At 43.6% G+C, this 25,381-nt stretch overlaps 1 protein-coding gene across 1 annotated transcript in view; it reads right to left on the bottom strand.

Annotated features, from left to right (window-relative positions):
* HDX (highly divergent homeobox) overlaps positions 1-18,642 on the bottom strand; it is a 44,089-nt gene extending 25,447 nt beyond the window's left edge. Inside the window, exons 1-4 of the mRNA XM_075720764.1 lie at positions 18,631-18,642; positions 13,645-13,791; positions 7,925-9,049; positions 2,444-2,497 (exon numbers count right to left, since the gene is read on the bottom strand). Coding sequence (XP_075576879.1) covers positions 2,444-2,497; positions 7,925-9,049; positions 13,645-13,791 — 1,326 coding nt within the window. The 5' untranslated portion in view covers positions 18,631-18,642. The remainder of the gene's footprint in view (positions 1-2,443; positions 2,498-7,924; positions 9,050-13,644; positions 13,792-18,630) is intronic.
* Between the last annotated feature and the right edge of the window lie 6,739 nt (positions 18,643-25,381).

Genomic DNA, 25,381 nt, shown 5'->3' with positions numbered 1-25,381 from the left:
TCCTATTTTTGAATATTTGTTATCCTTCCACCACCCTGTGAAAAACCAAAAAATCAGTGCATTCGTAAAGGCCAATGCATTGCACACACACCATGACAGAATACAGAACTCCCTAATTTCCAAAGACATTCTCATGAATAACTGAGAGGGTGACATTTCTAGACTAATATTCATTAGCAGTCAGGATTACGTCACCTTACAGCATAGCTGAGCAGACTAGAAAGGGTTTCTGCAGAACTGCACAGTTTTATTGCTCTCTTGATGCAGTTGAAGGACAGGGCAAGGAAAACAAAACATCAAGGCAAAAGATTAAAAATTCAGAGCATCTAAAAGACGATCTTCTCCATTTTAAACAAAATAGATTAGCCTTTTTACTGTTTGAATGGCAGTAATTGCCATAATCGCTGTTCTACAAATCTATCCATTCTATTTCTGTTCCCTCACGCTCTTTCTTGAAAAGAATTTCACATTTGAACTGAAGTTTCCTAGGAAGTAGGAGCTTTTTCTCTCTTTTTGTTGTCTTACACCTGTGTGTACATAGCAGTTTTAGAGTGCCAACTCCTAAACTTGTCTCCTTAAGCAGGCTAATTATGCAGTCACATTGGAGAAAGTACATCCACAAATCTGGAAACAGATGTTGTCAAACTGGACTGTATTAACCAAGGGGGGTTATGCATTTTATTGATTAAAAAAGACACAGGAGTAAAGATCTAAGGAAAAAAGAAATCCCTAATGACCATCCTTAATAAAGAGGCATTTCCACATCCTTGAAGGTTTAAAACTTACTGCAGAAATGTCTTCTACAGCCTGTGCCAGATATCTAGCAGGACCACCATGCCTCAGCAACCCGTCTATGCCCCTCTGCCCCACTCTCTTCATTGCTCCCAGCCACGTGCTCCTGCTGCCTACTTTGAGCTGGCTCTGGCACTCATCCGATCCCTACATCCAACTCACTAAAGACAGCAGAAAGACAAATGCAGCAGAAGAATATGTGTCTGACAGATCAGACACTTGACCGGGATTACCTTGCCATCTGACACTAGCACCAGTGCTGCGGATGGGGTGGCAGTGCACCAGTAGGGAGAGGGGGGGAAAAAACCTCCCCCTTTCAACAGTGATGTGCTGTGAAATCAGCTCAGTCAAAAGTGAAACTGTACTCTAGGACACTCACCAGCTGCTTGATGTTTTAAAAGGTCATTAAGCGGTAGAGGGAGGGTGCCTTCCAGAAAAGGGCTACATTTAAAAAACCCTACTCAAGAGAACTAGGACTTAGGAAAAAAGATAAAAAAAAAAGATGGAATGAGCAACAATAGGATTTGTATAAAAGTACTGGCTCCTCTGGGAGATGTTCTTATAAAGTGCTCTCTGTATAAATAGAAGTGATACTACCAAAGTCTCTGCAGAAACTAGAAGCGTGCTACAGTCGAGACCTAGCAAAAGTCTGAGAGAAAAAACAATTAATGTGATGGTCCTTAGATTCCTACTTATACAGGAGATGCTACCAAACTCACACCTTTTGAAGACTAAGCAGCAGAACCAAAAATAATAAAAGAAGAAAACAGTACAGGGAGAAGGCGGCAAGGAAAGATTCTTCCACTACCTAGACATCATTGCCAAAGCAGCACACATGACACTGACCGCTCAGTGCTTTGCGGGGTTTGGTGGGATACGTTTGGTCATCATGACAGCCATCTCCCTAGTTATTGCTTCTGATATAGCTGGACTAATACGTAACAGCCTCTTGAAAGCTTGGTTGTACCATCCAACCTGCAGGTTTAGGGTGTATTTTCACAGTAAGCAAGCAGAATCGACATGCCCTTCAAAGAGAAGCTAGCAGACTACTCTTGAACGGAAATGCTGAGCAGTAATCAAAAGAGTTGGATGGAGGTATTTTCCTGATAAAAGCTGTTTCATACCTTGTGTTATGGTTTGGAGTCGCTTGTGAATTGAGGACACCAACCTGGCTGATTCTGCCTAATGTGAAATGACATATATGTGGATAAAATTAGACTTGATAAAGTTACTACAGATAGGATGGACTAATTCTGTGCATGTGCAGTGTAGCTGAAGAGGGAGTTACTCTCCTAAGCATTCAGTTGCCTCAGTTAACAACCATTTCACTTTCAATATAAAAAGCGTATTCTGAGCTCTAGACTCTCAGTCCTTATCATTTCAGACGTCGTATTTCAGCTACCAGCACAATTCATACACCTGGGCATCACATTACTTAACACAGGATTATGACCTTGACCTACTTTTAAAAAGATACATCAACTTTGCTAGCTGAAACATTGTATCTGCAGATAATGTTTGTATTAGTCAAAGTATAAAGGGAAAAAACCCCGCAGAAGGTAAACAGAACCGACATTTTCAAAAAGGCATTGTTATAAACGTTTCGTTCCTTCACTTGATGCATTAGATACTGAAATGGAAATATACTTACTGCTCTTTTTCTGGAACAACCTGTAATCCAAGGCACAGTAAGGCTTCCTGAAATCTGTAGGGGGGAAGGAGGAAACAAAACAGAAAACAACAACAGCTTAGGTTGCTATGAGAGCTAGTACTGAGCAGCTTTCACAAGACTTCAATATTGTGCACTCAATTCTGATAAGAACGTCTTTAAAACAGGTTAAGATTTAAAAGCAAAACAAAGTCACACTTAGCCTTGCTGTTATAAGACTAAAACCAAAACTCTGTTTCTTTGGGTGAGGGTAACGTAACACGATGGCAACTTGGGCGTTTCTGTACTTTTGCTATCAAAATTTCTATTTCAGAACACAAGTTTTCGCTTTCAATCTGTCACAAAACTGGTAAGATTAAGCAGACTGGAGTTAGACAAGGGCCAACTGCCGTCACGTGTTTTTCAATTACATCAGTTAAACTTTCAGAAAAAACTACTATCACGTTAGTAACTGAGCTATTCGATATCAGATGTTGAAGATTTGCATATCAGCAGAAAAACTAGGGACATCAGGTCGGAGAAGGAAGGGGAAGGGCTATGAAGGCAAAGGTTAGCTGCCTTGATTCCCATTGCCTCTCCATCATTCCCAGAGGTCAGACTTTATTAAATAATCATCTTGGGCTGTTTTCCCTGGCCATCTGAAATGTGTCATAGCCTGGAATATTTTAGGCTTATTTAGGATTCCATGTCCATCTTCTGCTGCAGACAAGCAATGCTTGAGAGACTAAACATAGCTCTTGAGAGATTAATCAATCTCAAGTCATTACACACACCACATATGTGAGGAAAAATTATCTACACGCTTCTGCTGACTGTATCAAACCACGCTAATAGTTTTTGTATTTGCGAAGCGCTCTACTAATGAATCTTGCAGCATGAGCATTACCAAATATGGAATACCTGGGACAGTTTGTCTAGTGTACACGCACATAAGAGAGTTTTATTCCTCAAGCTTTTAGCTGGAAGCGCTTGGAGGGTACCTAAGGTCAGACACTTTCTCATTACGGCACAAGGCGAGTTGAGGGGGGCTAGAAATGAACACCCTCCCCTCCTAAGGGCAAGTCTGCATCAGCTTTTCTGTCTAAAATATTAATTTCTTAGTTGCACACAGGCATTTTAGAAATTCTGTATAAGCCAGTTACGTCTATTACAATTCTATATCCCACACAACAGCTTCACACCACAGAATCCGCTGTAAACGCGTCCTTGGTATCCACCCAGATGGCTTCTCTTCACAAACTTGAAGTGGGGCTACAGGAAAAAAAGTGCTTTTCTAGGTGAATAAAGCAATCAGTCTGGCAGAGCACTAATGGTTACTTGGAAGACAAATGCACACGAGTTCTGACAGGTAAGATGCCAAATACAATCAAGTTTATCTCCATACAACTACTTGGAAGACAACATGCATGGGAGTATTCTAAACTGGCTCTATGAAAAAGGCACAAGGGTTGGGGTTTTTTTTGAGGGGGGGTTCTTTTCTGAGTGAAATGCATAGCTATCCTGCACCCACAGGTGTAACCCTAGTCCTAGTCCAACTGGGACAGCTACCGTGAGTTGCAAAAATGACAACCTGAAATGCTTGTCTCAGAAATGGCAACTCTGGCAGACGCTAGAGAAAGTTTAGAGGTACTGCAACGCTTGCGTATTGCCAATGCTGTACCATAATTAAAGCGGTTACACCGTATGAGGCCCCTACGTAATCTTTTCCCAATTCACCTGTAGATTTACAGCCCCAAATTCAGTGCACTGGAACAAACCAAGAGCCCCAACCCAGTGCTGGGTGCTGTGCCCCAGCATTACTTGAGCCCATACACAGTGGTTTTGTTGCCTGCTCACAGCTGCTGCCCTCCCCAGAGCTCCACAGGTTCTCCCCGCTCACGCGGCTGGAAGTACTTCAGCCCAGAAATAAAGCGGAGGAACTCCTGTGAGAAAGGTAACTCTGCTTCTGTTAGACGAATGAGTGCCAGGAAACACTTTGGTCAAGTCTCTTCAGAGAAGACCATGTTGCTTGCCCTAGCAAAAAGCTGTGCTGCCCAAAGCAGCAAGAAAGTCCTCCTCTTGCCTTCAAAAGTCTGTAGGGAAGTAACCAAATCACTTTGACACATTTTTAAAAAAAAAAGAAAAAAGTCCCATTTCCTTAAATAAAGCAAACTTGCAGCTCATTCATATAAAGCAGCATCCTTAAAGTGAATCTTAAAAATAAATAAATATATATTACATCTATATCCTATTCTGATGTACTACTGGCTGCAAGGCTTAGGATTTTCCCTTGAAGAAGACAGAGCTCAACACAAAACTGTGCTTCAGTGTGTCTAACAGAGTAATTAAAAATACACATACTTTCAACAGTATTTTTGTCCCTTAGGGTTGGGGGGGGGAGGAAACCAAGACTAAATCACGATTCAGCCTTGAGGACCAGCAAGAATAGCCTCTCTAGTTCAATACGCTTAAAGCCAAAATAAGAAAAGTAAGTAGGTTGAACAATTTGTTTACTGAAACTGCTCAGGCATTAAAATTGATCACTTTATTAAATTTACTCTTAAGTTACACTAACATGAATTTGATTAATTGAACCAGTAAGGAAGCTATAACTAATTGGTAATTAGATACCGCACCAATATACGACAGTAATTACTCCATCAAAACACAAATCACACAGTCCTGACTTTGAAGCATCTGCTTGGATGTTTAACTACTCCAATAATCATGTAGCTCAGGTTTAATCTATTTTTAAATTTAGGAAGATTTCCCTAATTTTAAGGATTTTCATTCCTACGCTGATGGATAAATTAGCTAAACACAGGCAACAAAATTAAATTTAGGAAGATTTCCCTAAGTTTAAGGATTTTCTTTCCTATGCTGATGGATAAATTAGCTAAACGCAGGCAATAAAATTAACAGAAACTGACCACGCACAAAAGAAGTGTCATCCTGCAGAAGTCTAGAAGAATTCAGACAGCACCTGTTATAAAATCTGTGCCCCTGGAAGTTCAATATATAAATATTATTAAGACATAAAGCGAGTGTCTACGTGAAATAGCAGTCATACTGGACTTAATTTTAAAGGGAGGACTGGTAGGAGGGGGCTAAAATAGTGCAGAACCGATTATTTTGACAAAATACATTATCAGCCTAGCTGGGTACACTTTGTTACACATGACTTTGAAGGCAGTAAGTGACTTTTTCTTGTCAACGTGATAAACGAGTGTTGGAAGTGTCACTGCCATACACTAACACCTCTTAAGACACAGAACTTATTTCTCCATTGTTCTGGAACGCGCTAAAAACTCTCAGCAAGGAACGCAGTGATCTGGACAAATCAGCACCGTCACTTCTTCAAGGTGCTACGGCACCTGGCCAGGCTGTAGGACACTACTGCTCTGCAGCTTCCACAGAGCCATGATGCACTGACCCCACAGCTTCTGCCTTCCCTTAGAAATTCTCCAATACTGACAAGCGTCATCTCAGAGGTTCACAGCATGAATACAGCAATAAGTGAATTAATAGCAACCTGTCCAGGTTTTCCAAGCTTTAAAACTGTGGAAGGGCAAGGAATACCACAGGAAACAGAAGCTCCCTCAATCCAAGGTGCATTCCCAAATCCAAAGAACAGGGTCTCTTGAGACAGGCATGGAAGTCAAACAGGGTACAGATGAATTCCTCACTTACAAAAAAAAAAATAGGTATGTTATTGTAACAAGGGGAAAAAAAAAGAAAAACCAAAACAAAGTTACAGAGATCTCCTTGTTCTGATCCATATCACACCACATGGACAGATGAAGCGTCACCTACCATGAACTGTTCTAGCTGTTTAAAAAGACTCTGCCCCTACCCCCAAAAAATCCCAAATCAAAGTTATTTCAAGTTTCATTTAAAAATTCAAAGAAGTACTAAGAAATAAATCTCACTGATGCTTTTTCAAGAGTGAAATAAAGTACCAAGAGCACACAGCTGGAGGTATCAATAATATATTTCACTTCATGAAACTTAAGATGTTTTCCTTAACTCTACCGTATGCACTTTTGCAGCTTTACCAGCCCTTTATGGAACAGATGTGCACATTTACAGCTTTCCTTCTCCTGTGAAACTGGGATGTCAGAAGTAAACAGCATTTAATGAATTTTATAACTCAAGTAAGAACAGTAATAGCAAATACTGACAGACTAGCTGAGAGAAGGGAGAAAGGGAAAGAACAGCTCATCTGAAGTGCTCAGCTTAGAAAAGCCCATAAATAAGAACTGCAGATGTCCCATCTACTACATAGAATCGACTCCAGAGTATGCATGCTCCTCGAACCTCAGGTTTATCAGGAAAAGCAATAATTCTGGTGAAAAGCGGCACTTACTTGGACTCAAAAGCTTTCTTTCAACTCCTCACAGGAGAGAGGAACAAGTCAGAAAAAAGAAAGAAAGAAAAAAAAAAGCTTCACAAAGTATTGTTCCCTATACTAGCGAGCAATGCACAAGAAAAGATGGTATGCTGTTTACCTGGTTCACTTTCAGGATAAATTAAAAAGGCAAATGCACAAAGGTAACACACACAGATTCACATCCTGTCAGTCTTAAGACTTATCTCAGTGTCTCTAGACTATGTCATGCCTGAGGGCATAAAAATCCATGAAAAAAATCAGTTTGTATGTTTCCTGCACTACTATCCCTCCTCTAGCTATAACAAAAAATAAAAAAAAGTAAGCGTGTCAGTGTCGTAGCTTCTTCTGAACATCTTTCAGTTCTTCAATTATCTGCATTTAATTTTCCCCTCTCAGTATCACTGAAGGGACTCTATTACAGGATGAGGAAATAAAGAGATTGAATCTAAACCCGATATTTGAATTGGATGCTGTGGGAGAGGAAGAATATTTGCTCACTTAGTGTCTCCCATCATCTTACCTACCTCACAGGAGATCCTAATCCCTAACAGAAAACAGGTCCAAGAGATTGGCAACTGCAGGGGGGGTACAGGCAGTGCTGACAGAAGAGCTCATCCCAGCGGACATTAATAAGGGCAAGCAACTGCAGAGCACACGAACGACGGCATGGTCCCATGTTCTGCCCTGTGCCACACACGAAGTACGCCTACAGAGGAACAACCGAGGGTATCGCCGTGACATGCGCTGGCAAGCCACGTCAGGACGACGCAGACTTGAGCATGCATCCGCGGTCATAGGTACGGTCCTCTTGTAGCCAAAATGTAGCTATTGAACCTATGAAGCCCACACTGATCTTTAATATACGGCTACCCGCTGCAGCCACAGCTCAGCTATACGGGTAAGAGTGCTACCATACTACAGTCTTACCTGCACGCTTGTTTCAGAAGGAATTCTCTCTACTGAAAGAGGTAAATGGAGCACAGCCTGCAGAAAGGTGAACCGATCGCGTACCAGCTACCAACTTTCAAAGAAAACAGTACTTGTCTACAACCTCGTCTTCAAGGTTTGAAGACAGAGATAAACTGACGGATTACCTGGTAATTATTTTGGTTTTGTGACAGCCTCAGTTGACTTGAAGATGTAAAATGAGGAGAAAAGGTACTTCTTGATGGATTAGCACTGTTATATAATGTACTGGATGTTGTATGCAATGAGGTCCGTGCAGGCAAGTGGTAGTCTCTGTTATGATACAGAATACTGTCAGGCACGTCCCTGGCATTCACCATCTGTGAACTACAGCTCACATTTCTTCCTGGCCCAGACAAGGCTGCGCTTTGGTTCTCTACTCGAGCAGAACTACTGCTTTCACAGTATCTTGAATAGCTTTGTATTTGTGCTCCCATGGATGCTAGTTCTTCTTCTCTAGCGTATTCGTCAACCACGTCTCCAGTTTCCATCGCGATGGACAGACAGCTGCCTTCCACCGAGCAATGCTTCTGCGCTGCGCTTCCTCCCACAATTCTTTGTGGTTGATCTGTAACCGCCAGAGAAAACACCTCGCGGATTTCCAGGTTTTGCGTGCTACAAGAAGGGTCCCTGGTATTAGCCCTTTGTCCAGGGGGCACATGCGATACGAGAGCTGCATGTTCCGGTTTTTGTAACCTCTGACATCCCACGGGCTCAGCTTTACAGGGTCTGTGGCATATCATCGGTTTCTGAGGTAACACCAACTCCGCGGTCTGGACTGACGAACCACCATAGCTTTTTTTCGTGTGACTATATATGGAGTTCGCAGAATTCAGTACGCTTGTTTGCCTAGATAAAATAATAGTCTTTTCCCCTACCAATAGGGAAGCATTTTTACAATGTGGTACTTGTCGTCCGATAGGGATGTGCTGCTGCTGAAACTCTGTATCGCTTTTTCCTGGTAGTCGCGGAATAGAGGTTTTATGTATTTCTGTCACTGAAGCGTTCGTCTGTTTGGTGGATCCTTGCCTACCGGATGAACTAGCAGGACTGTATATACCAGTAACTATTACATCGTTATTAGAAGAGGTCCAAGAAGACTGCTGGCTTTGGGATCGAGCAATATTTACCACATTTCTAACTGCTGCTTCTGAAGGTACTGAAGGAGTAGTAGGGACAGTCCCTGGGGGAGTGCCTCCAGATTCTACAGCACTCTTGCTGCTCATCTTCCTTCGTTTATTGCCAACCCACGTCTGCAAACAACAAACAACAATGACAACAAACACAAAACAAAGCATTAAGCAAGCAGAAAAATTAGGCAATTCCATTTTTAAGCAGATCTGATGAAATGTTACGTGTTCAAGTTGAGACCTAAGTTTACAAATATGTAAATCGTTTACTGGTTATGCAGAGTCTGAACAATACAGGGTGGAAATCCATGTGTCTCGTGCTTGGGATTCATACACTAATACACATGAGAACCCCAGTCTCAATTCCAAAGCCCCGGTTTCTCAAAAATCCTGAGACTGTATCGTGCCTCCTGTCCCGTAGTCACCCTTAAGATTTATTTCATTGACACTGCTGTGACTAATTCTCCCAAATTTAAGTTTTTAATATTTAGCACTTTGGGAGGCAGAACCATTACTGAGGTACGCAGCTAAACTTTTGTAATGAAATACCTGAGAGATAAGACCTTCAAAACTGCCTTGAACAGAAACTGCCAATTCTTGAATTTAGAAGAGAGGAAGAAAAAAGAAGAACTCCTTCTGTTAGACAGTTACAAAATAATTTTGTCAAGTATTTAGATCTATGGACTAATGTCTCCTCTGCCAGCTGCACAAAGCAAGATCTGATGTCAAAACCTGCTTTTGAAAGACACTGATAGAAAGATTAGGACTACCAGGATTAGACTCCAACAGAAGCTTGCTATTATGGACACTTCCGAAGGTGACAATGACAGTATATGGTTTTGTGTAAAAGACAGTAGAGAGAAAAAATATTCGAAAAATGCAGCTGTGCACAGGTTAAAATGTACTGCTGTTTTAAACATGCAGGAAAGCCTGTCCTGCAAGTAACACATTAAGCTACAGCTAAAAGAACTGAAGGGGAAACATTAACTTCAGTATTTCAAGATAAAGAGAGTTAATCTGGTGGAAGCATCAGCTCTAACACTGGAAGCGTAAGCACCACCTAACTATTCCTGGCAATTGTCATGATCAGAGACAAGACTTGCTCAATTCTTTCTCCACAGTATGTCTGTACTGGATGCGAGGGCATAAGCGAGCAGGATACAAGTGCCAAAGAACGAAAAATAAGCTTCTGCATCTGCTTGTGCTGGTTGTGAAAAGGATCAGATATGCACATAGAAATACGGTGAAACAGTTTTCTACACCGCTCTGGCTATCACCTGCTGCACACCTAAAACCAAACCAAAGCAAGATCTCAACATTCAGCAACCCAAACCAGTGGATTTAATCAATAAACTTCCTCACCCCACAAGCAGCAAACTGCACTGAGTACCTATTGGCTTTCCATCTCATCACGTGAAAAAAGGAAAGTTTTCTTCACATACCGATACCTGCTCAGGAAGTGAACAGATTTCTCTACAGGAAAACACACATCCCTGCCATACAGAAGTATGCTGAAGTCTCTATTGCATTCTACTCATTTTTGTTGTCAAATTGACAAAATGCCTATTTTGAGGCATGAATTATTGCACACAGTAGAGTCTGTTACTAGTGATAGTTTTTTTCTTGTGAAAAGCAAGTTTAAATACACAAATTATAGCCACAGGTCTCAAGTTACTTTCCTTTATTGCATAAAACAAATTTAGAAGATCAAATTTATTTTTTTGTAATTTCTGCTCAGTCAGTGAACTTTCAAGATAGAAATTATAACTAGAGACACTGCGAATTTGGGGCCAGGAAAAAGAGATTTCACCCCCAACTTCTCCAACTGTATAATACTAAAATCTGAAGTTTTTCTCATGGTTTTCCTGAAAAGAAATGCATTCAGAGAAATGCAAATAGCTTACTAGCACTACTGTTCACTTGGGATTACAGTTCAGTTTCATGAGACAGCCCAAGTTAGGTTTGCCACTGCTGGAAAAGTCCCATTCTCCTGATCACGTCCCCAGCTTCTTACTCCCACCGTTTAACCAAAAGCACCCACCTGAAGGATCAATGAGTGTGAACTGGCAAAAAAAAGAAAACCAGAAAAAAAAAGGACAAAAGTTTTGGTGAGGTTAGCAAATTGAACTTGGTTCCTCTGAATAAACGTGAGAGATGATCAGCACAAGAAGAAAGAAAGAGAGAAGGACAGAAAGAATTGCACAGCTGGGAGAAGCGAAAGAGTACAAAACCACCCATTTTTAGCACTGTGAGACATTATCCCAGAGAAGAATTATGTGAAATTACACCCTTAGACTGAAAGGGAAGCTCCACATTCTTACTAGCTTGATGGTTATGGTATTAATTTGGGAGTCAGCTATTAAATACAAAATACCCTAAGAAAAGGGCCACGAATCTTTGTTTCAATCAAGCTCCCCAGCTGGGAAGTCTGGGGAGCACTTTCACTAACAATGGAAGCATTACTGAAATTCTTAACTTTTATTTAGGATGAGAAGAAGCTCTCAGAAGAGATGACAAATCAAAAATGCAGATGCTAAGAATTTACCTGGGATTTGAGACCCTGATTTTATATTCCCGGGTTGAATCAGGCAGAGCTGGAACCTCAGACTGTCCCACAATCCAGATACACACCACAGAGCGACTGTCAGTGGTGCTTGGCCATTGGTTTTGACCAGAAGTCCCACCCTAAACCTGAAAATAAAGTGTCCTCAGGAAATCTATCAAGAGGTGTAAAAGAATAATGAAGCTGCAGGTGTTCTGACCTCTGCTGTTGTACTATGGGGAGAACCCCACACCACCTCCCTGATCAGTGCTCCCAGCACTCAGTGGTACTGAGAAAATCGAGACTCAGAGAACTTCTGCACTTTATCAAGTCATGTCGCTCACATTTCATGTAAAGACAAAAAAAACCCAACAGAAGTATGCCAATATTAATGAACAAAACCAGGCCGTTCAAACCTGCCATAGCTAGAATACATCTCTCAAACTGGAAGAGGGACAAGGTTTTTTCCCCAGGAGCTCTACCACATTTCCTAATTTTGAAAAGGAGAACATATTTCTATGTATTGCAGTAATATAATCTGTAGAGGTTTACATCAAATCATAAATAGGTCTTTTCTTTTTTCCACCGCAGCTCAAGATTGGAAAAACGGGATGTAGTTCTATGGGACAAGGCTATAGAAATCCTGACTCAAGAGAACGAATATATTCATAGTTATGACATTAAAATTATAACAGTTACATTTAGGGAATTCATGTTCCTATTATAGTCATATCCAGAAGTGCCAGCTGCAACCCAACCATCATTTAGCTAGACATTGTGCAAAGAAGTACTAATCTCTGTCCAAGAGTTTTATAGGGGGAAAAAAAAGAAAAAAGAAAAAAGGAGGGTATTAGGAGAGGCAGAAAGGAGGGGTGCAAAGAAGAGAAAGCTAAGATCATAGAGAAATATGACAAATGCAGGACCAACGCTGGGTCTGTTTCCATTGCACTTCACAAGCAGGAAGAAAGTTTAAGTATTGCAACTAAAGGCTTAGTAAGGGAAGAAAACTAAAGTAAAAAGGTCATGATACATTACTGCCGTAAGGGAAACGGAGAGGGAAAGGAAAATACAAAGATGGAGAGCGAATGAGGACTGCAAGTAGAGGAGAGACTGGCTGCTTCCTCTAGGTCCTTCAATAAGAATAAAAATAGAAAAATAGGCCCTGACTGCATCATCAGCATCCAGATTCCTGTTACAACTGTTTGTCTGTTCCAGGGAGTCTGAATGTCTGGCTGACTTTCAGAACTTCCCACCACCTAGAGCTGAGAAAGTAAGTTTTCATATTTCCAGAGTATTTTGAGGGAGGGGAATCCAGGTAAGAACTAGGGAGCAGGAGGGGTTGTTATTGTCAATATACCACTGGTACACCACTTAAAAAACCCTAGACTGGTCTTACTTCTTCCTCTTCAGTGTCCAGTGTTGCAGCAACTCCTGGTACCTCCACTACCGTTGTTATTTTTTTCAGCTAATGCTTCATTTCTATTTCTGCTCTGAGACAACAGCCATTTTGTTGTCTACTGTTTCACAAAGGGATTATTAATTCCCTTCCCATGGAATTCATAGACTTTGGAAGAGCTCCTGTTAGCACTAGTGACATTCTTCTTTTATAAGAAAAGAATGTACTCACTGTAAATAACCACGAGGGACCACAATATTTGTGATTGTGACATGAAAGACAAGTGTGACAGAGTGTGTCAAAAGAAATACTTCCACAATTATTCCCCCAAATACATTAGGTGATAGAAATTTGTTTAACTTAAGAATAATTTCCTAATAACAGGAGCTTTCTTTGATACAATACATTGCACAAGGTTTCTATAGGGCAATCTAATTTGCAATTTAATAAATAAGAAAAAAAAAAAACCAAAACCCAAACCAAAACACCATCAACAAAAGACAAACAACAACCAAAAAACCAAACCAAACCAACCAAACAAACAAAAAAATCACTCCTTGTGCAATCCAGGCCCCTGCTAAATACAGCAATGTGAAGACATTTCAGCGAAAACAAACTATATACAGGCTCACTGGATAAAAATGAACGTCACACACGTGTACTGAAGTCTGATTTAAGACAAGTATGAAGTTAGAGACTCCAGTCCTCTACAGATATTTTACGTAAAGAAATGAATGTGTATAGCTTTAACATACAAATTTGGAAGGCCTCAGTACTTACCCTGACTACACTGAAGTCCAGTTTAGTTTCTTGTGCACACTGTAATATGAGCTGAAAGCAATTTTTACTTTGATTTGTCATTCCATTTTCATAATAACGCTGTAATATCCTTTGTTGTTCTACAGTAAATACAGAACGCAGATTCATCTAAAAATAAAAGAAGATACTCTGAAAGTTGGAATAAAAACTGTAAGAGTTGCAGAATGCACAGGCTCTCATTTATGCTTGTTGTGACAACGCTAAGTGTTGACATGTTTTCTTTACAGAGTCCTTTACCAACACTTTTACTTACTTTCCCAAAAAACCTGTTACAGTCAGCATTAGTGATTCCTTTGCAATAGACCCAAGTTGAACATGTGAACTACATGTCTGGAACAACACTGACAGCCTTTCATAAGTAAATAAATATTACATTGTGTCGCTAAGTCCAAGAGCCTCTAGTTTCAAAGAAAAAGTTTCTCCCTTTAAAAAAAATAAAATAAAGGCATTAGGCAAAACACAGTAACACCAGCAGCTCCAACAATATTGGCAGGTCTGTTTCCCCTCCCCTACCAAACAAAACAAAACAAAAAAAAAGAGACAAAATCTGAGATAAAATAAAGGTGACTGTTTAGCATGAGTAAAGTTTCCACCGTCTCCAACTTCAGCAAATCCTACACTCCGTTATGGCTGGTCATGCTACTCCTGCTGCTGCGTCAGCACTGGCCCTTCCCAGCTGCAAAGTCACAAAGATCAAGGACCAGAACTGAAGACCAACTCGGGGAAAAAAACAGCAAAGCGAAGGGCTTTAGGCAGTTGGGTCCAGCCCACTGCAATGCTAATGCTCTAATAATAACACCAAGGAGGGACCACCCAAATCACAGCCTGAGTTTAGAAAGGTTCAAGCTGCTGTGAAACCGTACCCTGAGGCTATAAATCAGACTTTTTAAGAACACTTAAGGGTTGTTTTACAAGGGTATAAGCCAATGCTGGCTACAGGACCTCAGGATGCGTTCCCGGCCCTTTGCTTTGTGTGAAGCTCAACGGGAATGAGGAGACGCACGCTCCTCCCAGGCTAACAGCAACTCTTCAGGTCTTGTTTTTCGCCTGCTGAGCCCGCTCAGCACCGGCTCCCCCCCGAGAGAGCTTTGCTGCGTGGGGACAGGGCAGACGGGGACCGGGCAGCCCACGTTGGGGCAGTGGCTCCGCTGCGGTCCGGGCCACCGGGCAGCCAGGGGCCCAGCCTGCCCTCCGGCCTCCCCGAGCCCTCCTCTCTGCCCTCCGACGGTGCGGCCGCCATGGCGAGCGGCATCGCCCCACTGCAGGCCGTAAGATGGGCCCTTCGCCGCATCCCGCATCGGCACGGGGCTACGCCAGGCCACGGCAGCGGCAGGAGGTGGCCAGGGACGAGGCCGCCTCTTCCGCAGCAGTTTGATGGACACGTTAAACCCGACAGAGCTTCGTTACGCATGAAACTTCATGCCCTTGCTCGGAAAAGGCAAACAGCTAAATTATTACCAAGTACAAACAGACTCCCTAATGGCAAACTGAAGCTTTATGCTCTGTTGTATGGTCTATACAGGCAAAGAATATAATCCTCTGGTTATATGCAAGACAAGAAGAGCCCCATCATGACAGGAGTTCCAGAACGGGGCCTTTATTTTGTCCCAAACAGGAGGCCGCCAGCTGAGACACCACAAGCACTGGCCAGGAACAACCTGCATCCGACTTCGTGCCTCCGAAAGCAAAAAGTCACCAGCCACAAGTTATTTTTAATACTTTCAGTACATGTATCAAAATAATGCAAAACAAACTAAAGAATAAGAAACCGTACCACCATCTTGTAGGAATACAAAGGGAATGAGGGAACCCTTTGTAGCTACCAAGCTTTTAGTTACCGTTTTGGGAAATTTTGGATGGAAAGGAGGAGAGCAGCAATATACTTAATCTTTGCACAAGAACTGCTTCTAATTTAGAGCAAATAAAATTATTCAAGGCTCGAAAGCATGAGCAGACGTCCAACTCCTTTCACATTATTAATCAAGATGATTATACTATGTAATGGTAGTGGATATTAGACTTTGACAGGGCTCTATGAAGAAAAAGATTAATATCTAGAATTTGGAGTAAAATGCTTGTAGGCCAGAGCTTTGACTTCAGAATTTACTTTCCTCTATATGCCAACAGACAACAGAAAAATCACTAACTACCAATTTGTAAAAATTACTGTTTTCTTTTTGATAATACTTAAAACAGAAGATGATTTTTCAATCGCATTTTTACCTCTGTTGCCAAATCTTATTTACCCTCTCCATCTCGTGCATTATTAAATGCAGCACTACCAGCTGCATTACAAGTCAGGCTTTGCCCGAGTTACGCCTCCCCCAGAACGCGTATTCAGTCACAGTCAGAGCTGGGAAAAGGAGACTCTTGCTCTGAATACTCCACCGTTTAAGGAAATTTATAGCAAGCAACAGAGGAGACAATTATTAGCCCACTAACAAATCAATAAAGTTCATAAAAACCTACTTTATAAAGTTAAGAACTGTCTTCAGATCTCCCGTGTGGATACGCACTGTGATGCAGCCACCAACAGATTTACATTACTTTTAAAGCATACGTACGAGTTAATTTTGTGATTCTTTTTCCTCCTGCACGATTGGCAGGACCCAGCTTACACTTCTGTGTCTACTACTCTTTCAGTACCAGTGGTCCTGTTTCATTCAGTTGAGATCAGTTCCCACAAATGATCCCATCAGAAATAGTTATGAAACTTCTATCTTTCCAGATCCAGATGAAGTCTGTCATCCAATAGCTCCAGCATTTCTATACATAGGCTCATCAAAAAGAAGCATGCTCTCCAAATAGTTCATCAGTTGCGACGAGGACTCCTCCAATTGCAAGATAAATTTTTAGAATCAGATCTGACAATCTGCAAGGGAAGATGTGTGTCAGGTCCTTGACACATTCTTTAATTATGTGGATTTCTGTATCCAAAGTCACTTCCGTGTTAGAATAGTTTCATTGTTAGATTTGACATCTGTTGTTTAGATAAGGACAGGGCGGAGCATTTGGATGAAATCTCTTATCTTCAGATAAACCTATGTGCATTGCATGACAGACTTCGCCTCGCTAAGCTCAAGAGAGGTCATGGTCTGGTTTAATAAACAACTCATTTTTGCAGTTTATTTTAATCACTTGTAAACTACACCTGCCAACCAAAATACTGGTAGGATTCCTTAGTAACTTTGCCTTGAATCCAGCCAAGTACAGCTCAGAGGACCTGTGCAGAGGCCATCAGAAACCGATTTAAATAAATAGATTGCAGGACCCTACAGAGTTATGGAAGCTGAGTCATAACTTCAGTCTACATTCCAACCCCTAAACTTTCCAATAAGCAGCTGACAATTTATTAATGCTTTTTGTGTTTTAAATATACTGAATCCTAAGTCAATAGACAGTTCAGTACTATTTCCCACTGCCAACCTATCTGCGCACATATTTACCAAAACTACAGAAGGGACTTTAAAATATTATTAAAATGTCATTAGCTATCCTGCTATGTAAGTCAATCTTATTCATTCTGGTCTGCCAATTAATTAATCCATGGGTTTTTTTTAAAACTGCCTTACCAGAGGCAACAGAAATTTAGGGGTAAATTGCAGAATAAACCAGAGCACGCATATAATGTTCAGCAGGGTTACGCAGGCAGCTGCATCTGCCCGACAGAAATTTTGGTTCAAACTCTACTCCAAATATTAAACTCAGAGCAAACTAACCAAACCGCTGGATCCACAGATCCACTACAACAAGCCATTCTATTACATCCCACAATACTTTGAACCATGCTACAGTTGCCTGGTATAATGTGGTTATTAACAAGTAGGCGTTAAGCTCTGCACAGCACAGAAGCGATAGATAACCTCAACAGAAAGCACTGACGCCTGGACTAAAGCCCCAAAAAACGCATCCCACCCCAGGAAGCTGCAGGGTGGTTGTTGCCGTTTGGGTTGCAGATGTAGCACAACCTCACAAGAGACGTGCTCTGGTCATTGCTGGGCAGGAAATACGACTTCGCATGAAAATCTTGGATTATACAGAACAAGAGAAAGGAAATGAAGAATCATAAAGTTTTTTGCTTTTTAACTGCCTACATAATCATTTCTAACTAGGCACAAAAGATCACGAGATCACTACTGCTGTTTCTACCACTAATAGCAATCTCCGAGCACTCAACCTCAGTACCGTAGGACAAAACAATCCCTGGCACACTGACTTCACACTGGTGCGTAGGACATTTGGTAATATTCCTTCTCTTGCAGGTTAACAGCCCACTGATAGTATGTCATCTGTAAAGTCCAGATGGAAATCAGTTTGCTGTCAGCAGTTCTTATGGGCTTCTTTAGAATATTTAAACCAGTACCCTGCGTTGAATAAACCAATTACCGAATGTTTAGAAGCTCCACTAGAAAGTCACAAAGTCCAAAGCCATCATGTTAATCCATGAAGTGCTGACTCTGCATATCCCATCTTCATAAGTTACAAGTCTTGCTCACTTCCCACACCCATCAGACCTACCAATTTATCTACCTTAAGTACATTGAGCATTCAAACGTCTACAAGAGCATAATGTTGCTGTCTCTGAGGCTAGATTAATACTAGACTCAAAGAATTACACTGTTTTGGGTTTGTTTTGGTTTTTTTTTTTGAGAAGTGTAACTATGAAAACCGATGCTGAACAGGTTATACAAACCAAGATATTAATTCTTACATTTTCCCTAATACGGGAGGTCCCTGACAGTCAGTGGAAATATATACAAACTACAGATAATGTACAAAGTGCTGACATGACTAAGCGGTCAGGTAGCCGCGTTAGTATCCAGGGAATCAGCAGGTCATACGCCTTCATGGCAGACTCCGAACAATCGCAGTAACCTCAAAGGAAATAAACTCCTCCTCCCCATTTGGGTACCTACGAAGCACTCCAGTTGCTTCAGGGTTTCTCACCTTTGTCTTGAATCTCAGACTCCAAGTTAGAAATCCACATGGATTTTTATCATAATTTCATTTTAATCTTGATTTGCCAAGCTTAGAAAACATACATTTGAGCTTTTGGGAAGCCAGGTGTCCAGCTGGTTGGCAACACATTGGCACTGCAAAGAGAGTTTGTTACAGAAAAGAATGCTGTGAAATGTATTAAATTCAGGGAAAGTAATATGCAAACTGAAATTCCATGAACATAAGTCTTTTTTTCACTCCATTAAAAGACAGGGGTGGCAAAGCAGTACGTTTAAGGATTCAACACCTGCCTGTTCTGCTAATAAAGTAAGGTAGCTTTGGCCAGGTATGTTGCTGTCTATGTGTCAGTCCAGAGAGTAATTTATGACAAATGAAAAAGCAGGTTTCCCCACCTCTGCTATGTGTCCTAGGCCATCTAACGTGATTCAACTTTCCACTTTGGTGGTCTCCCACTCCTCAACCTTCTGTAAATCCATCAGGATAAAGAGGATGTTCTTCATTCCCTCCCTAAACTGAACACGAATTTAAAAAAACCTATCATAGTAGCAGAATCCCTTTGCCGTGTGTGGTGGTTCAGGAGACAAACGTACTCCAAGTGCTACGTCAGGTGCCGGGGACACGCGAGAGATCTGAGGCTGGTAAGTGATAAAAACAAAGATGGGAAGTCTGTGCCCTTCAGCTTCTCCAAGGCTGCTGAGCACGAGCCTCATGAATGACGAGCCTACTAACACACTACTAACACACTGCGCGCTGTCACAGTGGCTCCTCGTCAGATGAGGCTAAGGTTATTCTTATGCCTGAACTTTTTGGAGACTTCTTCAGCCACTTGAGCAACTTTTTCCACAGTATCCACCTTCTCTCCCTTTCTATGGCAAGAGCGAGCACAACTGGAGAGGGGAGACCATGGAAGAACTAAAGCTGAGTTTGGTTCTGAAGTAGTAGTGCATTTGCTTCATGAAACTGCTACTTAATGTAGCAATCATCCCACACGGTTTGCTGCAAATGCCTACTCCTTCCACTCTAGTTACTTTATTCAACATCCAAAATTAAGAATCTCTCCAGGGAGACCTGGTGAAGCCCAGAGATGTATTTTTAGAAAGTAATGAAAACAACTTGGTGTCAATGAGTAACATAAGAGAAAGAGCAACAGTAAGAAACTGGGAATAATCTTGTATCAATGACCCTCTGGTTAAAAAAAAAAAAAAAAAAAAAAAAAATATATTCAAGAGTTACTTCATTGTTCTGTAATGACTACTTGAAAGATCTGGGGGCGGGGGGAAGCAGCAGCATAAGAAGGAAAAAAAGAAATTTTGCGCTCTAATGTTTGCCTACAGTGTACAGCACGATACTCTTAGTGTCAAAAAGTCTCTAAATATTAAGATTGCTTAACCACGTAAACTTACTTACAAGGTAAGTCTTCATAGACTACTACATTAATACTAATTAATTTGAAAAATGGGAAATAAAAACTTAACGATACTCATTTCAAACAGTAACAGAAACCAGTCTTGGATGTTAAATTATAATTAGTAAAAAGTTCGCTCAGAGTACAAGCCACCACAAAGTAACTAAGCATAAAAATCTTTATGGTATAAAACATTATAAAACTGTCAGGGATTAACACATAGTAATAAAAGGGAACAAGCATTTTCTGAGAGGTTTGGGTTTTTTTTTTTTAACTTCAGCACCAAACAAGTTATTTGTTTGGAAAAAAGTCATCTTATAAAAGCCTGTAAGCCTCTTACTGTTTTAGTCTGTCCATCCATAACAGGCACAATAAGAAAATCAGCACACTCTTCAGTTTCTTTCTTTTTTTTCTTTCCCTCCGCAGATCTCCAGCGGTACAAAATAACAAGACTCAGCGCCAATATAAATCTGAGACAAAACTGCAACTATAATAAGAAAGCTACCGTGTACATAAATAAAAGAAGATTGCAGCAGTGACACTGTTACTACAGCTTTAAAAACCCCAAACTGTATCAGCAATCACCTAATTCACTTTCCACGTCGGCCAAAAGCTCGCAGTTTTTTGCGCACCCCAAATGGAAAGAAACCAATCAACCAACCAACCCCCCAACTTACACACCATGTGTGGAGATACTGGATGTACACCAGGTGACAACGTTTAATAATCTGAGTTTGTGGGTTACTGCCTCCTTCCTACACAGGCCAAAACAGTTACAACTACGCAACTGTAGGTGCGGTAGATTATGCTTATGGTTGGGTAAGTGTAACATACAGACCAGGTCATAAAACTACTTTTAAATATCCGTGACTCGCAGCACAACTGCTTGCCTCTCCACTAAGCACAGCATTTGTAATATTGTATTACAGTTCTACCTACAAAATTCAGCCATTTATTAGGGACAAATTAGACAGCTCTCAGTAACTTAATAACTTAATAACCTATGACCACAACTCTGCAGGTTTATGCATCCCATCCCACTTTATTCATGCAGATGAGACTTCTGACTTCAGCTGGATTAGCCACGTTTTAAATTAAGCATGTACACAAGCGTTTCTAAGATTTATGTCAGAAAAAAGGAAAGGAATACCAAAACTTTTACTCTGAAGATGCAAGCTGCTGCAAGACCCCAGTTCAGAGGATACAGAACTGCTTTTGGTTAGTTACGTACGATCTTACCTATAATATTGGAAGCTCTATGCTAACAGAATGCAGGGGGACAGGGCTGGGGACTGCTTGTTATTCCCCAGAGGGGTGCAAGCCTACGGGCAACACAAGCACTTCCAGAGGTGAGACCTCTCCCAAGCATCATCAGGCTCCAGAACGCCACAGACTGCACAGCCAGCGCGCCTCTTCCAAACACTTCAGGGCTAAAATCTGACAGCAAAAGGAGACCCTGTTCAACTGCCTCCACAACTGGCTGCGTCCGGCACCAGAAAGGGCCGATGCAGCCTTTGAGAGGTACAAGTCCTGAGGGGAAAGGTTTTGAGTTGTTCTGTGACGATCCCCAGCTGCCGGCCACCTCCTGCCCCGCTCACGCTTGGGGGCCCGCCTGCCTCTGCGCAAACCCCACAGGCCTCACGCCACGAGGCAGCGACAAGCTCTCCCCTTACCCTCCCCAGCCGCCCCCCCAAAGCCTTCAGCGGTACCCGCCCGGCCGCTGGAGCTGCCCCTGCGCTGACACCAGGGGTAAGGAGGGGCCCGGGGCTCGGGGAAGGGAAAGCGGGAGGAAGAGGCACCGGTACCCGACCCGGCCCCGGGCGCCGGCGGGCAGGGCCGGGCCCCTCCGCGCATGCGCCCGGGCAGCCCAGGGGGCCGCGGGGCAGTACGCATGCGCAGCTTGGCCCCCCCCCCCGCCCGCCGAGCGGCCCTACGCATGCGCACACCCCCGCCGGCGGCGGGGCCCAGCGCCGGCCTCTGCGGGGCCCGGCGGGGCGCAGTGCGCATGCGCGCCCGGGGCGCCTCTGCCAACGCGAGCCCGCGCCGCCGCCCTCCCCCACCGCCAGGCCGCCGGCCCAGGGGCATCATCATCATCATCATCATCATCATCATCATCATCGGCATCAGCAGCATCATCCCCAGCAGCAGCATCGTCACCATCGCCCTCCCCGCCCGCCCGCCGCGCCCCTCCCGGGCGGGGGCCCGGCTGCTCCCCCGGGAGGCGCCCGCGCCCGCCCACCGCCCCTGCGCCGCGCGCCGGCCTTACCGTGCTGCGCGGGGCTGGTCCGGGGGCTCGGGGCTCCGGATTCAGCCGGTTTCGGCTGGGTCGGTCCCGGCGTCACACAATGAAATCAGCGCCTCCGATCATTAATTCTCATCATGATCGTGACGTCAGCGCAGACAGCGGCCAATGGGAGCGTGAGATCAGCGCCGGCCGGGACAGTGCTCGCCCCCGCCCCTCGCCCGGGGGGGCGCGCGCTGCGGGGCCGGCGGGCCCGGGCCGCCCGGGGGGGGGCGGCGGCGGCGGGGGGGCGGCGGCGGCGGCGGGGCCGGGGCCGGGGCCGGGGCCCAGCCGGGCCCGGCCCGCGCTGCCGCCAGCCCCGGGGGCCGCCCCGCCGCCCCCTCAGCGCACGGCCCGGCCCGGCCTCCCCCAGCCCGCCCGGCGCCGGCAGCGGCCCCGCCGCCCCCGGCCGCCCTGCCCCGGCGCGGCCCCTCCCGAGGTGCCCTCCCGCTCACCTGCCCCCAGGCCCGGGGCGCTGCCGAGCCCCTCGGGCCGCCCGGCGCCGCCGCCCGCGGGCAGGGAGCGGTGGGCGCCATGGGAAAGCCCGCGGGGCGGCTGGGAAGCGATCGCAGCGGGCTCCGAGGGCGGCAGCCAAGAACCGGCTGAACACCGTTTACCAGCGCCCGGGGAAAGCAGTGCCAGCGTTCTCCGAGAGAAAGAGCGAGCAAAGAACCGGCTCGGTAAAACTTACCGGTGCGCCTGTAAAGGGACACCAGCAGTTGCAGAGAGAAAGGAAGAGCGAAGAAGCAGCTAAATAAAATTTACCGCTGTGCGTGTAAAGCGATACCAGCAGTTTCTGCGAGAAAGAAACAGCAAAGAACCAGCTAAATAAAATTTACCAGTGCACGTGTAAAGCGATACCAGCATTTTCCGAGAGAGAGCAAAGAACCAGTAAAATAAAATTCACCAGTGCATGTGTAAAGTGGCACCAGCAGTTTCAGAGAGAAAGAAATAGCGAAGAAGCAGCTAAATAAAATTTACCAGTGCGCATGTAAGGCAATACAGCAGTTTCAGAGAGAAAGAAGTAGCAAAGACCCGGTAAAATAAAATTTACCGTGTTCTACAACCCTGGGCAGACGAGTAGGTGTGTCTGGTAAAATCTGAAAAGCTCCACAGAGGATCAGGATTTAAATTACGTGAACGTTATGGCAGTCAAGAAATAAACTTCTTACTGCTTGGGGTGAATACATTTGCTCTGGGAAGAAAGGAAATGGCAGGCTCCTCAGGTGGGCAGCTCGGGGCTGGTGCCCTCACGGAGGCCGGCCACCCCGCCTGTGTCTTGGTCGGAGCTGGTGGTTGTGCGAGCACCACGACGCAAACCACGCGTGCTCGTGACGCTGCGTTATTACAGGAGAGCACAGTACAACCAGGGGCGCCGGTGCCAGCCCTCCTTCGGGTGCGGTCTGCCATCCGAAAGGAAACCTCGTCAACAAGCAAGCAGGAATTCTGACAGCGCTCCTCTGTACGGACAGATTATGTGATAGAACTCATGTGCAGTCATTATTTATAGAATCAGAATCATAGAATCATTTAGGTTGGAAAAGACCTTTAAGACCATCCAGTCCAACCATTAACCTAACACTGCCAAGGCTCGGTGGTAGGAGCACTGAGAAGTCTGAATCAGATTTGAGGCCTTGTGTTAATTAGAAAGCCTCTAGATATGCCGTGTCCCTATCCTGAGTAGTTTACACTTTAAGTCATAATGTTAAAATATTAAACCAGGTGATTAATTTTGTGCAATGACTTTAATCAGATCTATTGGCAAACATTTCTGCAGGACTGAAATAAAAGAAGTGCTACTGGTTGGTTGTAGGCAGGGAGGAGAAGAGCAGTCAATGTGTATGTTTATTTTAAAATTAAAGTAAGTTACATTGTTTAAAAATTTTAACGCTGACTTCTGACATATTTAACTCCATTTCTGGCCACCTAAAGGTTTGTCTATGGTTTCCCATGCAGCAGCAAGATGTGCTGAATCTTTGGGCATCCGCTAATAAAATACGTCCTTCTAGAGCGCCCTTTAATAGTTGAGTAGTAGTTCATGTTCTGTCCACATTGTAATTACGTTTCCTTCGCTAGTCTGGAAAGTCAATTAATAAAGCTTAATCTGAGCTAAAGATCTTAGTTGACTTGAATTGTTTGAGGCAGGTGCCAGTCTTTACTGCCGCTTTCCTGCTTTACAAAGCAGAGGACGGGCCGCGCCAGCTTTCCTCCGGGAACGCACATCTCTCCTGGTGTAGCTGATGTCGAGAGCTCTGCGTACTGCCAACAAATTAGGATATCAGATACAGTGATACGATACTGCCTTTGTACCGCACCCAGTAATCGTGCGGTGCAGAGAGAATTGGGTGAATGAGGTGGGCCGGCTGAGGAGATGGTGTTTTTCTGGGTGGGGTTGGTCACCTACGGGCTCAGGTCGTTGGTAGAACTCGCCTGCCGCAGCATGGCTGCTCGATCCACCGCAGAAAACCAGCGTGAGGAAGCGGCTGAGGATGAGGAAGAGGAGGGGGAATCCGGGTGGGTAGCAGCTCCCAGTTGTATGGGATTAGACGCAGTAGTAAACACCCTGAATTTAATAACGGGGTCTTACGGATAGTCCCATGTATTTTAAACTCCAAATCTTGTATTATGCTGCTTCTTCCCCTTAGATATATTCCCTTTCTCTGTGTGCCATCAACACTCACCTTGTAAAAATTAAATAGAGCAACCATAAAAACCCTACACCACTTGTATAGAAAATGCTGGTGTGGAATTTACTATGGAATGATTCCAGAGAAATTTGGTATGTTTTCTTTTCACATATCTGGGGCTTGGGAAACAAAAATGGTGAGACAGTCTCTCTAAAATCCTTTGAAAAAGATACAGTGGTGTTTGATACAACACAGCTTATTAAACTCTTTTTAAATGTTGAATAATAGAAAGTAATATTTCAAGGGCTCTTACCTGACTAACAATGGGCTCACAGGCGCTTTTTCTATAGTTTATATCAAAAAGTCATAGAATCGTTCTTAAAGGAGACGTCAGCTGTGTTTTGAAGTTATCAAAGAAACTAATAT

Source organism: Pelecanus crispus, chromosome 13 (assembly GCF_030463565.1).
Source record: "Pelecanus crispus isolate bPelCri1 chromosome 13, bPelCri1.pri, whole genome shotgun sequence".
Taxonomy (NCBI): domain Eukaryota; kingdom Metazoa; phylum Chordata; class Aves; order Pelecaniformes; family Pelecanidae; genus Pelecanus; species Pelecanus crispus.
Note: the sequence above shows the minus strand (reverse complement) of the source record. Positions and strands in the feature narration are given on the sequence as shown.